Source organism: Silene latifolia, chromosome 9 (genome assembly GCF_048544455.1).
Source record: "Silene latifolia isolate original U9 population chromosome 9, ASM4854445v1, whole genome shotgun sequence".
In the NCBI taxonomy this organism is placed as follows: Eukaryota; Viridiplantae; Streptophyta; class Magnoliopsida; order Caryophyllales; family Caryophyllaceae; genus Silene; species Silene latifolia.
In genome coordinates, this window is record NC_133534.1 from 138,055,665 (window position 1) to 138,069,798 (window position 14,134).

Genomic DNA, 14,134 nt, shown 5'->3' on the forward strand with positions numbered 1-14,134 from the left:
CAAATTTCAGGTCGTACCCACTCAGGTGGACAGACAACTTAACCATTCTCCCTGACAGTTCGGGTTTCCTCGTTATGGTTTTCAGGGGGTAGTTGGTCACGACTGAAATTGTATGTGACTCAAAATAGGGATGCAATTTGTACGAAGCACTAACAAGTGCTAAAACGAGTTTTTTTAAAGATGTGTACCTGGTCTCTGCAGGTAACAGAGACTTGCTTATATAGCATACTGGTTTCTGCATTCCTTCGTGCTCTCGTACCAGTACAGTGCTTACAACCGCCTCTGTCACTGATAGATACAAGTAAAGCGGTTCTCCCTGTTCTGGCTTGGAGAGAAGAGGAGGGGTGCTTAGGTACTGCTTGAGCTCCCCAAACGCCTTTTCATGCTTCTGCATCCACTCAAACTTCTGGCTCTTCCTGAGGATGTCATAGAACAATCGACACCTGTCTGTGGACCTTGATATAAACCGGTTTAGGGCTGCTACCCGGCCTGTGAGCCTCTATACGTCCTTTGACTTCTGAGGAGATTCCAACTGAAGTACTGCTTTGATTTGCTCCGTGCTGGCCTCTATCCCTCTTTGCGTCACCAATTACCCCAAGAATTTCCCAGAGGAGACTCCAAAAGTGCATTTCAGGGGGTTCAGCTTCATATGGTATTTTCTGAGGATCGAGAAGGTATTCTCCAGGTGGAACATATGTTGTTCTGCCTTCTCGGATTTGACTACCATATCGTCAACGTAGACTTCCTTTGTTCTCCCTATCTCCTCCTTAAACATTCTGTTCACCAGGCGCTGATAGGTGGAACCAGCATTCTTGAGGCCAAAGGGCATCACATTGTAGAAGTACAAGCCTCTATCAGATCTGCAGGTTGTTTTCTCCTGATCCTTAGTGTCCATTTTTATCTGGTTGTACCCACTCCAGGCGTCAAGGAAGGTAAGTAGCTCATGCCCTGCTGTAGCGTCTACCATGGAATCAATGTGCGGCAGGGGGAACGGGTCTTTTGGTCAAGCTTTGTTAAGATCTGTGAAATCGACACATACTCTCCACTTGTTGTTCTTCTTGGGTACAACTACAACATTTAAGAGCCATTCTGGGTAGTTAACTTCCCTAATCTTGCCTGCTACCAGGAGGTTGTCTACCTCTTGGTTTATTACCTCGTTCCTTTCAGGAGCAAATTTCCGCTTTTTCTGCTGGACTGGAGGAAAGCTGGGGTCTACATTTAACCGGTGTGTAATTACACTTGGATCTATGCCAATCATGTCGCAATGGGACCAGGCGAAAGAATCCATGTTAGTACGTAGAAAGTCAATTATCTGCTCACGGATGTTACCTGCACAATCAACTCCCACCAGCACTGTTCTTGCTGGAAACTATGGGTCCAGGTTTACTTCGTCGAGTTCCTCCTGGGGAGGTGCGATATACTCCCTCTGGATGCACAGTTTTTGTAATTGCTATGCTGGACCAGCTGCTGTGGGTTTCAGAGCGTTCTTGTAGCAATCCCGAGCTTCATTTTGATCTCCCCGTATCTCTTGTAGCCCCCAGGGTGTAGGGAACTTCAGGCTCTGATGGTACGTTGATGGTACCGCTCTCATTTCATGGATCCAAGGCCTACCAAGTATCACGTTATAAGTTGACGGACCATCATTGACCAAGTACCGTACCTGTTTGTTCATACCCCCTGCAAAGGTAGGTACCACTATTTCTCCAAGGGACTGTTTGGTTTCTCCGCTGAAACCTACCAAGGGAACTGCCTTCTTCACCAGGGCTTTCTCGCTGAACCCCATGTTCTTCAAGGTTTCCAGCATTATCAGATTCACAGGGCTTCCTGTATCTACCAATATCTTTTTAATAAGGCAATTCTCTATAGAAAGGGTAATGATCAAGGCGTCATGGTAATGTTCTGCCTCATCAGGTACGTCTGCCTCGTCGAATGAGATTGCTGGTAGATCCTGTCTGCTGACCCTGTGGGAGAACTCTGGTTTATCTCCTTTAGTCTCGGTTGCATGGTGCTTTGCTGCTGAATAAGTGAGACCACATATCTTCGACCCCCCTGTGATGACGTTCACTACCTTTGAGTAAGGTGGAGGTGGGGACGGTTGGACCTGGTCAGCAGTAGTGACCTTTCCAGATTTCGCCCCCTTGGGTAGCAGGTGATCCAAGCATCTAGCACTGTAGAGGTGCTTTACATCCTTTCGTTGTACTACAAAATCTTCTGTATAGTGGCCAATATCGTTGTGGTATTCTCACCTTTCGCTGGTATATCTTCTGTCGTTCTCCCTGGGAATAGGCTTCTTGGGCCACCTGGCCCTCTGCCCTCGCTCTCTGATTGCCTTCATTACCCCAGCAAGTCCAGTGGTGAACCCATACTCGCTGAGCTTAGGTGGAGCCTCGGTGCTCTCTGTTTCTCCTGATACTTTGTTCACTGTGTTCTTGCTGTAGGGTTTGGCTCTTTCATTCTTTCTCTCTGTTGTGATTTTTCTGCTGGACGACTTTGTTCCATAAAGGTCCCTTCTATCCTGTGGACATGGCCCACCTGCACGCCCAGCTCAATCTGTGGACATACAAAAGTCTTTTGATAGCCACGCTCGACAGCGTCAAAATGCTTTCGATCGGATCGTTTTAGATCGGTCGGTTTCGTCTCGTTAAGGTTCTCGAAACGATTAGAGATGTTCGGAGTCGCCACCAAGCATTTATGGGATGATTGGAACCCGTTCGAACCCACTTTATACCTCGGTCAAACGAAGCACAACGCAGGGTTTGACATAGGTTCTAAAGATAAGGAATCGTCCCTCTTTAGCATCCTATCTCTATAATGACTCTCGTACGCCCTGGATAAGGTCGTCCACTATCCAAAGTTTCTGAGTAAGAGGTGAAGGTTCAATCAGACACCCAATCCTGCCCGCGGTAGCGGCCTCTACTAATCGATCTTGGTTGGTGGAATGCAAAAGTTGATAAAACGGTTTAAATGCATGAATGCGCATCCAATAGTTTAAACCTAACATGTGAGAGCTTTCTACGTCGGTTGATTTAATCCAAGTATCAAGTATAAGATGTCGAGTTGGATTTATGGTTGATTTGCATGCAAGACGGAAATTAAACACCCACTTACCAAATTAGGTTTACGGTGCATAACGTGATCCATTTGTCTTAGTAAGACGTTTTTAAAATACGGTGTTTGAATGAGAAAGTTAGTCATCTGATCCGTCCTATATCCGGGTTAGCAGAAGTCGGGATCGTCCTAGACTGATGCTGGAAAGGAGAACAGACCCTGTATCAGGCAGCCAGAAAAGGCGTGAGCCTATTGGCGATGCAAAAGGGTCTCCCCTGGTTTGAAAAATAGAAAAAGAAGTTGCCTGTTTAGGCGCGGGTCAGTCGACGATGGAGGACGCGTTCTGACGATTGAAAAACATTTGTAAAACGTGTTGAAAAATGGGTATTTGGACCCGTTTTGGTTTGAAAAGGCCGTTTAGACCGCTTTTATATTGATTTGAAGAACGAGACTTGACTAATCGTCATTGTTTTGACAATATCCGATGTCGGGTTCGACTTTGCAAGCTTGACATGAATAGTTTTGAAAAAGATTATGAACTAATTGTTTTAAGTTCATTTGAATATAATTAGTTAATATTCATCATCGTACTCGGCTTAAAATCCGACATGGTATATGGAACCAAGGATGCCTTTGTGTTGATGACTAATACATTTATTTGGAGAAATGTAAAGAAATGATGAAAGGCTTTAAAATACCCTCCAAATTGTAAATAAATGAAATAACAGGCTTTAAAATACCTTTTAAATGTAATTAACCAAATATTATCACCGAAACACGGATTAAACCGTCATGATATGAGGAACCAAGGGTGAAAAATGTTTTATGGTTAAAGACTTGTAAAAATGATTTGAAAATACTTGAAATGGTAAAAACCGACTACAAATATGAAAACGAAAATAAGGGAGATGAAGAGAGCAAACACGGTTTGGATTTAAGGCCGGGCGGGGTCCTTTAGGCGCGAGCCTATCTGCTACGTAAGTAGCCTCTGCCTCAACCAAAAATCCTGTTTTGGCTCACTCTTCCCATGTTTTGGACAATGTTATGCATGATTTAGCATGTTATAGTCATAAAACAAATGAAAACATGATAAAAGAAGATTTTTACACTCTCATACTTACATGTTTGGCTTATGGCGAGAAACTGACGTAAGTGTATCAACTCGTTTGGTCGGAGAAAACTCGGTTTAAAACCGTTTTGGTAAGTAAAAAGAGTGTTTTGTTAATTTTAGTGATAGTGGAGTGGTCGAGATGGTCGGTCAAGTGATTTCATGCACGATGACGGTACCAAACAATGTGTAAGGCTTGTGTTTACGATCGGTAGGTCGTAAACACGTGTCGGATTGTGACTTAGGAAGTCGAGTCGAGAATTTAAAGGGAGAAAAGAGGGGGCGGAAGCTCGCGTAACTCTCAAATGGTGGCATTTGAGGGGTATTTATAGGAAAATGAGTGGTTGTGTGAGTTTTGAGCGACGTGGCCACTTGGGCTGCTCAAAGATACGCGAGCCATGTCGCACGTCTTCGAGGTGTCTTGTCGCTTTCACACAATTGCAATCATGATTTGTTATATCCTAGGATTTGGATGAACATGTTTGGTACTTGACTATGTAAGATTCCGGGAAATCTTTTTTTTTGGTGAAATGTGAAATATATTATACTAAAAAATAATTATAGTCAGTACAAATCATCACACAAATCTACTAATTACAAATCATCAGATTCCAAAAAGTGGCAGAACACTAAGCATACTTAGGTTCCCAGGTAGACTTGAGAGCTTTCGCAGACCAGATTCGTTCCCTATACCTCCTGGTGATGTCCACTTTGACTTTCATTATGAGTGCAGCAGGAGTAATCATCTTGGCATCCAATCTACAAACATTCCTGGCATTCCAAATGTGATACCAAAACGCTACAATGGCAGCATAGACAATTTGTTTCTTCATAAGGGACTTACATCTCCACTTTATGCACCAATCTATGAGTCCATCAGAAGGGAAGTCTATCTCTAGCCAACTACGCAGCAGGGCCCAGCAAAGATTACTATACTGACATTCAGAGAGCAAATGATGACGAGTCTCTAAATGTGAATGACAAAAGAAGCAGGAACCATCAGAAATGATTCCAAATTTAAGAAGCCTCTCTCTTGTCATGAGTCTCTCCTGAACAACCAGCCAACCAATAAAGGAATGCTTTGGTATACTGGTTTGATTCCAAAAAATAGGGCACCACCTCACCTTAGATTGCTGACCACACAACCATTGATAGCCATAAGACACAGAATACACACCCTTGTTGTCATTCCACTGACCATTCTGAAAACCAGACTTCAGAATGTCTCTGACTTGACATATTTTACGCCAAGTCCAGCTGGTATTAGCAGTAGGAATATACTCTTGCCAGTCCTTGCCCTTCATATAAACATGATCAACCCAACGAATCCACAGATGGTCTGATTTAGCTGCCAACCACCAAGTATATTTACCAATAACAGCCTGATTCCAAATCCTAGCATTCACAATGTTCAATCCTCCATATCTCTTCTCATTGCACACCTTATCCCAAGAGACAGCAGGGGACTTCAGATACTGATCAGAACCAGACCAAAGATAATTCCTGCAAATCCCCTCAATCCTATAAATTACAGTGAGAGGTATCACAAACACTCTAGCCCAAAATGAGTGCAGCTGGGTCAACACAGCCCTGATGAGGACAAGCCTGCCTGCATAGCTAAGTTTTTTGGCCCCCCATCCCCTGATTTTTCCAACCACCTTCTCCACAAGTCTGGTGCAATCACCTATAGCCATCCTTTTGTAAGAAATGGGAATACCTAGGTAACGAAAAGGGAAGGTTCCAATCTTAAAACCAGATAGCTGTAGAATATGATCCACCTCAGCAGGTGCCATACCATTAAAATAGATCTCGGATTTCTTATTGTTCATAGCTAATCCTGAGGCAGCAGAGAACGTGGCAAAGCATCTAAGGATAATAGTAATGGAACCTCTATCACCTCTGCAAAACAATAACAAGTCATCTGCAAAGCATAGGTGGGTCAGCTGCAAAGGCCTGCATAATGGATGGTAATTGAAGTCCATTCTACTGGTGATATCAGTGATAACCCTACTCAAGTACTTCATTCCAATAGTAAATAAAAGGGGTGATAGAGGGTCACCCTGTCTAATCCCTCTTTTCCCTTGAAAATACCCAAAAGTAGACCCATTAAGAGAAATGGTGAACCAAGGGGTAGATATACATTCCATAATCCACTTAACCATCTTGTCAGGGAATTTCATAGCATGTAACATCTGCTCAAGAAACTTACATTCCACAGAATCATACGCCTTTTTCAAGTCCACTTTCATGATGCATCTAGGGGAGCAAGCTTTTCTCTTGTAGAGTCTTACCAGATCATGGCAAATTAGTATGTTATCCACAATGTCCCTGCCCTTAATAAATGCACTCTAAGTTTCAGAAATGATAGTAGGTAACACAGCAGCAATCCTATTGCAAATTACTTTGGAGATAATCTTGTAGACCACATTGCAGCAAGCAATTGGCTCAAAGTCAGCAACAGTCTCAGGTCTATCCTTCTTTGGAATGAGAGTAAGAGTTGTAGTGTTGATCTGCTTCAACAATTTACCAGAAACGAAAAATTCTTGCACAGCATCAACCACATCATTACCAATAATATCCTTAGCATCCTTAAAAAATTGGGAAGTATACCCATCAGGGCCAGGTGCCTTATTAGCAGGTATAACTAGCAAGGCATCAAGAATTTCCTGAGCAGTAACCTCCTTAATCAGATCCACACCTTGTTCCTCAGTGAACACTCTGCCTTTATGAACAATAGGGAAATGCACAGCTTTGACAGGCTTACTAGTACCCAACAGCTCTTTGTAGTAACTGATGAAGGCATTCTCAATATATTCAGTTTGATGGCAATGCTGGCCATTCATATCTTTAATACTCAGTATTTTATTCTGCAATCTCCTAGCCTTGATAATACTATGAAAATAACTAGTATTATCATCTCCTTCAGTCATCCATTGAATTTTTGCTTTCTGGCTTAGAAAACTCCTTCTAGCCTCCTGCAGCATTCTGAAACTCTCACAAGCAGCATTTTCCTCAGCTTGAATCTCAAGGTTTAAAGGATCATCATGGAGCTTCCTTTGCATAGAGAACATATGCATTTGAGCCACTTGAGCAGATGTCTCAATATTGGCAAATGCACTCCCATTGAGCCTTTTTAGAGGCAGTTTTAACCATTTGAGCTTCTTGACAAGCTGAAACATCTTGTAACCCTCCACTTGAGACTCCCAAACCTCCTGGACAGTGTGCAAGAAATCAGGATCCTTACCCCACATGTTGAAATATTTGAAATTACTTTTCCTTTTAATATCATGAGGAGCCAACAAAATAGTGCAAGGGCAATGATAAAAAAAGGCCCTCAGGATGGAACATAATGTTGACATCAGGAAATTGCAAAAGCCACTCATCATTACTCATCACCCTATCAATTCTACTGAACACCATACTACCTGGGTCATGCTTATTATTCCAAGTGAAATAAGCCCCCTGTGCAGGCACATCCACCAGTCCACACTCAGCCACACACTTCTGGAAATCCCTGATCTCATAATTAGTAACCTCAGACCCCAATCTTTCATTGAGAGCTAACACATTATTAAAATCCCCCATGACCACCCAAGGACCAATAGCCACAGTATTCATTATAGCCAAGGAATTCCATAATGACAATCTCTCATTTACCCTGTTAAAACCATACACCATAGAAAGCCACCACACAATGCCAGACTGTAATGAAGTAACCTTGGAATAAATGACCCGAGGTTCAATAGCAATGATATCAACAGTAAAAATGGCAGGATCCCAAATTACCCAAATCCTACCACCATCATGAACAGAATTATTATGAGCTACCTTCCAATTATTTCCAAGCCCGTCATGGACCTTATTGATAGAACCAGTTTTAACTCTAGTCTCTAACAACCCACATAAACCTACTTTATTAGTATGCAGGAACCATTTAATATCAACCTGCTTATTCATACTATTCACACCCCTAACATTCCAGAATCCTATACTACCCATTTTCAATAGCTATAGGTGGATCCTCCATTCCCCCACTCAGGACTTTCGTGTAATGAATAAATTGTTCCAATACCTCCATGTAAGTTTTACTCCCACTGCCATTAACATCCCCTTGCCTAGTCATTTTAGTAATAATTCTAGCAGGAGTAAAGGAATTAAAAACAGTAGGCATGGGAGTAATCAGGCCTTCAAAGCCCCCACTAAAAATCCTTGTTGGACCAGTCAAGGGCTGACCAGTGTCTTAAGTAACAGCAGCCACTGGTGCCACCACATCCTCCTCCACTGGTTCAGCTAACTCTGTAGGAACCACAGTCACAGAATCAGAAACTTTAGGTACCCAGACCTTCTTAGCAGGTTTCTTAGTCTGATTCCTCCTGCAATCCCTAGCATAGTGACCCAGAGCATTGCAGTCAGAGCACACAATAGGTCTCCATTCATAGTGCACTATCTGCCTCTGTGGTTCACCCATCTCATCAAGGAATTCAATAACGTCAGGCAAAGCAGTCCCAACCTTCACCTCAACCATAACCCTAGCATGACCCAGGAAAGTTTTAAGAGTAGTATTGCTATCACATCTGACAGGTTTGCCAACCAGAGCAGCAATTTTCAGCAATGCATTACCCCAAAACTTCAATGACAGTCCATAAAATCGAATCCAAATTGGCACAATGTCAACAGACTCTTTAATCATTTTACAATCCGGAGTCCATTCCTTCACAATCACAGGCTTATTGTCAAAGAATATAGGCCCAGATTGTAAAACTCTCAATTTCATTTCTTCTGTCTTAAAACGAACCAGGAAAGTACCATTCGAATTAAAGGATAACTGATCATAGTCAGTGTAACCCCATACTCTCTTAACAAAGCCATTGTTTGGGCTAAAAATAGCATAATAAAGAAAGCCCATTTGATAAAATAAAGATTACGAAGAAGTGATGAGGAGGAAGGGAGCCCGCGGTCAGGAAAAGGGGAGACGGGCTTGAGAAGGATCAAGAGCCCGTCATTGAAGGTGCCCGCGTTAAGGAAAGGAGTGTTAGGGAGAAGTTAGGGAGAAGTTAGGGAGATTGGGGAGAATTGGTAAGAGAGTCCGGATTTGGAAAGAAGTCCTTATGGAAATAATATTCTCTTTCCATATTCAAGGTAGGATATATCTAGGGTTCTTACCATATAAATAGCCAAGGGTGGCAAATCGAGAAGGGCATTCATTCATTCACTCATTCATCCATCCATTCAACATCATATTGAAGACATAAAATTCCACGGCATATCATCTTCAAATATACACCCGTCTGAGATCTTGCAGGCCTGACACCTAACGCCAGCAAGATTAGCATAAACGCTACCATTGTAATCATCCTCCTATTCATATAGTGCAATACTTGGCAGGGTACCGTCCCTCCCGCGGTTGTTCCCACATTGGGTTTTCCGCGTCACCAAAATCTTACGTGTCAATTTACATTACGCACTTTATTTTCTTATTTACTTAACAACGTACGAACAAACATACATACAACCAACGAATATAGACTACATTGACCCTAATTAATCGATTTGGGTAAAAATACCTAAACAGCCATCAATGACCTAAAAAGGGGGGTTAGCATCTAACACGTAACAGTACACCGCCGTTGACCAAAACTTCAATTCAGACTCAACATCACTATTAGAAAGATGAAGTGGACTCACCCTCGGAGATTGAGAATCAGACGACTTACTTCTGCGTGATACTTCCTCCCAATTCTCATCATCTTCACTAACTTCAGATATGGATTCCATTCCTGCGCTTAAATTGTACGGTCGGATAACAGAAAATTGCTCATCAGTGATCCCTTCCAGTGAATTTTCCAGAAAAACATCATCAGATGAACAAATAGGCTGAAATCTCGATCCCGAAGCATTATTATTTGGAGTATTAGTACTATTCTGTGTATTTTTAGTGGTTTTTTGTGCTATTAAACGTATTAATCTACTAGATTTAGGAGCATTCTTCTTATTCCTAGCCATTGCAAGATAAGAACAATAAACCCTAAATTGCGTATTCTCTATCAACTTTCTCTCTCATCGCGCGTATCACAATTCTAAAGAATAAGCTATTATTCCGGGAAATCTTAACGTAGAAGCATTTGAATGGTTTGTTTTTTTTGTTTGACTCGTTGTTGGAGTCGGGATTTGAATTTTGAGTCGGTTTTTGGTCTGGTGTCGGTTTTGACTCTAGTTAGTGTCATTGCGACCCCGTCGTCATGCATTAAACACTCCAGGTACTTTTGAAAAGTTTAGAAATGTTTTATTTTCAAAATCGTTTTATGTTTTCCGACGTAAAGTTGTACACAAACTGTCGATCAAACGTCGCGATTCCAAAGCATGTTGTAGTCCGATAATCATCGGGTGTTTGTTGGAGTCTTAGCAGATACTGGGTATCTACATATCCTCATCCTCCTCTAGGCGATAAGTAGCCTTTGCCATTTGCTTGGCTTCCTCAAAGGTGGCACATGGATGCTTGGTTAAATCCTTGTTCAAATCAGAGTTGCGATGCAGTCCCCTTCTGAAGGCGTTGACCGCTTTTGTAGAGTCGCACCTAGGGATAGATATTTTTTCCACATTGAATCTGGCAAGATAATCCCTGGTGGACTCCTCGAACCTCTGGACGATCCGGTATAGATCACTGAATAATTTTTATGGCTTGCGACTGCTTGCGAACTGCTGATTGAAAACATTCACTAACCCTGCGAAGCTGGAAATAGACTTGTTGGGAAGGTTAACGAACCACTGGAGTACGGCCCCTAATAAGGTGGAACTGAATTATTTGCACATACATGCCTCTTTTTCAGGCCCTGTTGGTGCAACCACCATCATTTTCTGTTTGTACTGGTTGATGTGCTCCAGCGGATCCTCTGTTCCATCATACAACGTCGTTGTTGGTGTGGTGAACTCCTTTGGCATGCTGACAAGGGCAATGCTGTCCATGAAGGGGGGGAATCCGCATAGCACTCCGGGTTTGCTACCTCCATGGGACGTGGGAACCCTGGAACCTTGCTGAGCAAGGACCTGATATCCTGCAACTGTTGTTCTACATGGCTTCCTACCCCCATACCCTGGTTGTGGGGTACTGAGTAGATCCCATATGGATTTGGTGTTCCTCTTGGAATGTAAGGAGGTACCATGTAGCTTCATGGTAATGGTGTTGAGTTCACAATAGGCTTGAACTGACTGTCTGGAGTATATGGCATATAAGAGCACATCTCGGGATATGCGTTTCTTGCTGACTGTTCCCATGGATTGCTCCTTGGTACCACTAGCGTACTGTTGGTTGTTGATATGGGATCTGGAGTCAGTGCTCCTAATCCCACACGATTGAGTACCATGGGGTACGTTTGCGGCATCCTTGGTGGTGATGGGACCCCTGGTGGTTGGATCGTACCCTGGGTGGCCACCGTTCCTGGTGGATACACTTGCTCGGGTGGTGTGGTTACCTCTGGTGGCAGCACATCCATATCGAGCCTGGTTACTAGATTTTACGGCATTAACTTCCCTGAGTACTCCCTGGCATTCCCCTGGCATTAACTGGTGATTTTCCTGTTGGAGCTTGTGTCCTCCACAATTAGTGTGATAACATGTATAAATCTCTTATAGGTTCACAAGGATATACTTTGTATTTTATCAGTTGATTAACGTTTACTTAATAACGGTTGGCTTGCTAGAAAGTTTGACGTTATTATCATACTGATGGCGGTGATCAACTGGTCCCTAAAAGTCACACCTAAAGGATGTGTTTGAGAGATGTGATTATGAAAATGTAATCACATTGATGCCTTATATGACTAAAAGGTTAGTCCATGTATTTGACTAAACAGTTAGTCAATGTGATGATGAGACGATTATTTAATACAATTAAATAATGTTAGCTGAGACGAATTAACTGTCAATTCGTGAATTGAATATAAACTGTTATATTTAATTAATGTATATAATGTTAGCTTGAACGAATTAAGATGTTAATTCGTAATTAAACGTAATCGGTTATATTTAATTAGCTAATTATAAATATGCGATATTTATAGTTAAAGTATATATATGATTGTCATAATAAATTATTACAGACCGGTATTAATAAATCGAATGCAAGCTGTTGTGTGTAGACTTATTAATACGGAATAAAATAAATGACAATTTATAAATAATACACTTTATATACATTTTGTAAACTACCAAAAATAAGAAGATTTAATCTCCTTATTTTTGGTAGGTGGAAAAACCGAATTAGAGGAAAAAAAAAAGAAAAATATCTTCCTAATAATCCTCCTCCATTTCGGTTATATGAGGGGAGTAGGAGATCATTTCTCTTATGGCTTTTTGACCTAATTTTTCACATCACACAAAAACATAAAAGCTAAAATAATTAACAATTTTGGGGATCTCATTCTAGCAAATTGAGAAGCATTTCTCGGAGCATCTTGGGTGCAACAATTAGGAGAATATCAATTCGATATTGTTCTTAGGCCATATTTGCTAGGACCAAAGGTTGATTCTTAATCTCTTCTCTTTTTGTTTATGTAAATTCGTTTATGACTAGTCTTCATAATTATAATTTCGTTATAATCCGTAATTTCTTAAAGGAAGTATACCGATATTTCCTACAAGTGGTATCAGAGCCAAGGCCACGAAATTATTTTATATGATTTTCGTAAATGAATTAAACAAAAAAAATTTCGAGAAAAAGAAAATAAAACATTCAGCCGTGTAAAAAAAAAAATTTTTGCCGTGAGAATTTTTTTTTTTTTTGCCGATTGAGTTTTGTTTTTTTGTTGTTGTTGTTGTTTCCATTTGATTTATTCATATTGTTGTTTTAATTTGTTAAGATGATAATATGATAAATTTGTAGATGTTTTGATTTAATTAGGATTAAATTGAAATGTAAATGGAAATTGTTTGATATTGTTCAATTGTTTTTGCTATATAGTTTTTGGTATAAAAGTTAATTTAACAAATGTTCAAATCAATTGTGATGATCGGTTTAATCATGATTTAGATATTCTTTTTAATAGGTTAAATTGAATCATCTAGTTTGAATATATGTTTAAATTAAAAGGATGATTATGCTAATCTTGTTATAATAGCAACATTAAACAATTGTTCATAACAAATGAGTTGTTTTAGAAATGTTTTTTTGGTTTTAGAGCATAATGCCGGAAAGAATAAAAAAAAAGGGGCTGTTTTTTTTTATTTTTATTTTGCATAATGCCGAAAAGAAAAAAAAGGCCGTTTTAATTTTTTGCAATATGCCGAGAGAAAAAAAAAACCTGTTTTTTTTTGTTTTTCTGTTTTGCCGAGAACAAAAGAAAAAAAAAAGTTTTTTTTGGGTTTTGTTTGTTTTTGTTTTGGCCAATATTAATTATACATTACATTTATAATGTATGATTGTTAGTTGTGAAAAAGTTCACAAATTTGAGATACCCAAATTATTTTAAAGAGGTTTAAAATAATGTTAGATTAATTCATATTATAGGTCGATATGAATTAAGATTGAAATTAATGTGAGTAATTGAGGTATTGTCACATAATTTGATCATTTAAATAGGTGGTTTGGATAAATTACTCTACATAATTAAGGAATTATGTCTTGAATGTTTAATTTATAGTTGATGCTTTTTTTATTTAGTTGAATGAATCGTTGAATGGTTTTATTTACGTATTTTTGCAATCGGTTGTAATTTGTAATACCTAGTGTGGCCTTAGTTAATTATGTTTTCGTAATGATGGAAACATGATTTTTATGTAATTTGATATCTCGTATCTCCCTTTTGGTTTTCTTTAAGTATTATGGTTTTGAAATTAGAATGTAAATAGGTTTATTATGTAATTTTTAAATTGTAATTTTGAGAAGACTAAAGATGGAGACGGGATTGCTCACTCCCGCTACATGGACCAAGATGGAACATCAAGACAAGCTTCTCGGGTCCAAGGATGGATTCCAAAGTTGTA

The 14,134-nt window shown here is 40.2% G+C and overlaps 1 protein-coding gene across 1 annotated transcript; it reads right to left on the bottom strand.

The window, feature by feature from the left end:
• Positions 1-7,441: 7,441 nt before the first annotated feature.
• On the bottom strand, positions 7,442-8,155 carry LOC141601646 (uncharacterized). Its single transcript, XM_074421942.1, has one exon. The coding sequence runs from the start codon at positions 8,153-8,155 to the stop codon at positions 7,442-7,444; it is 714 nt and encodes a 237-aa protein (XP_074278043.1).
• Positions 8,156-14,134: the final 5,979 nt, after the last annotated feature.

Coding starts and splice junctions, on each gene's coding strand:
- LOC141601646 (XM_074421942.1), bottom strand. CDS start 8,155: ATGGGTAGTATAGGATTCTGGAATGTTAGGGGTGTGAATAGTATGAAT.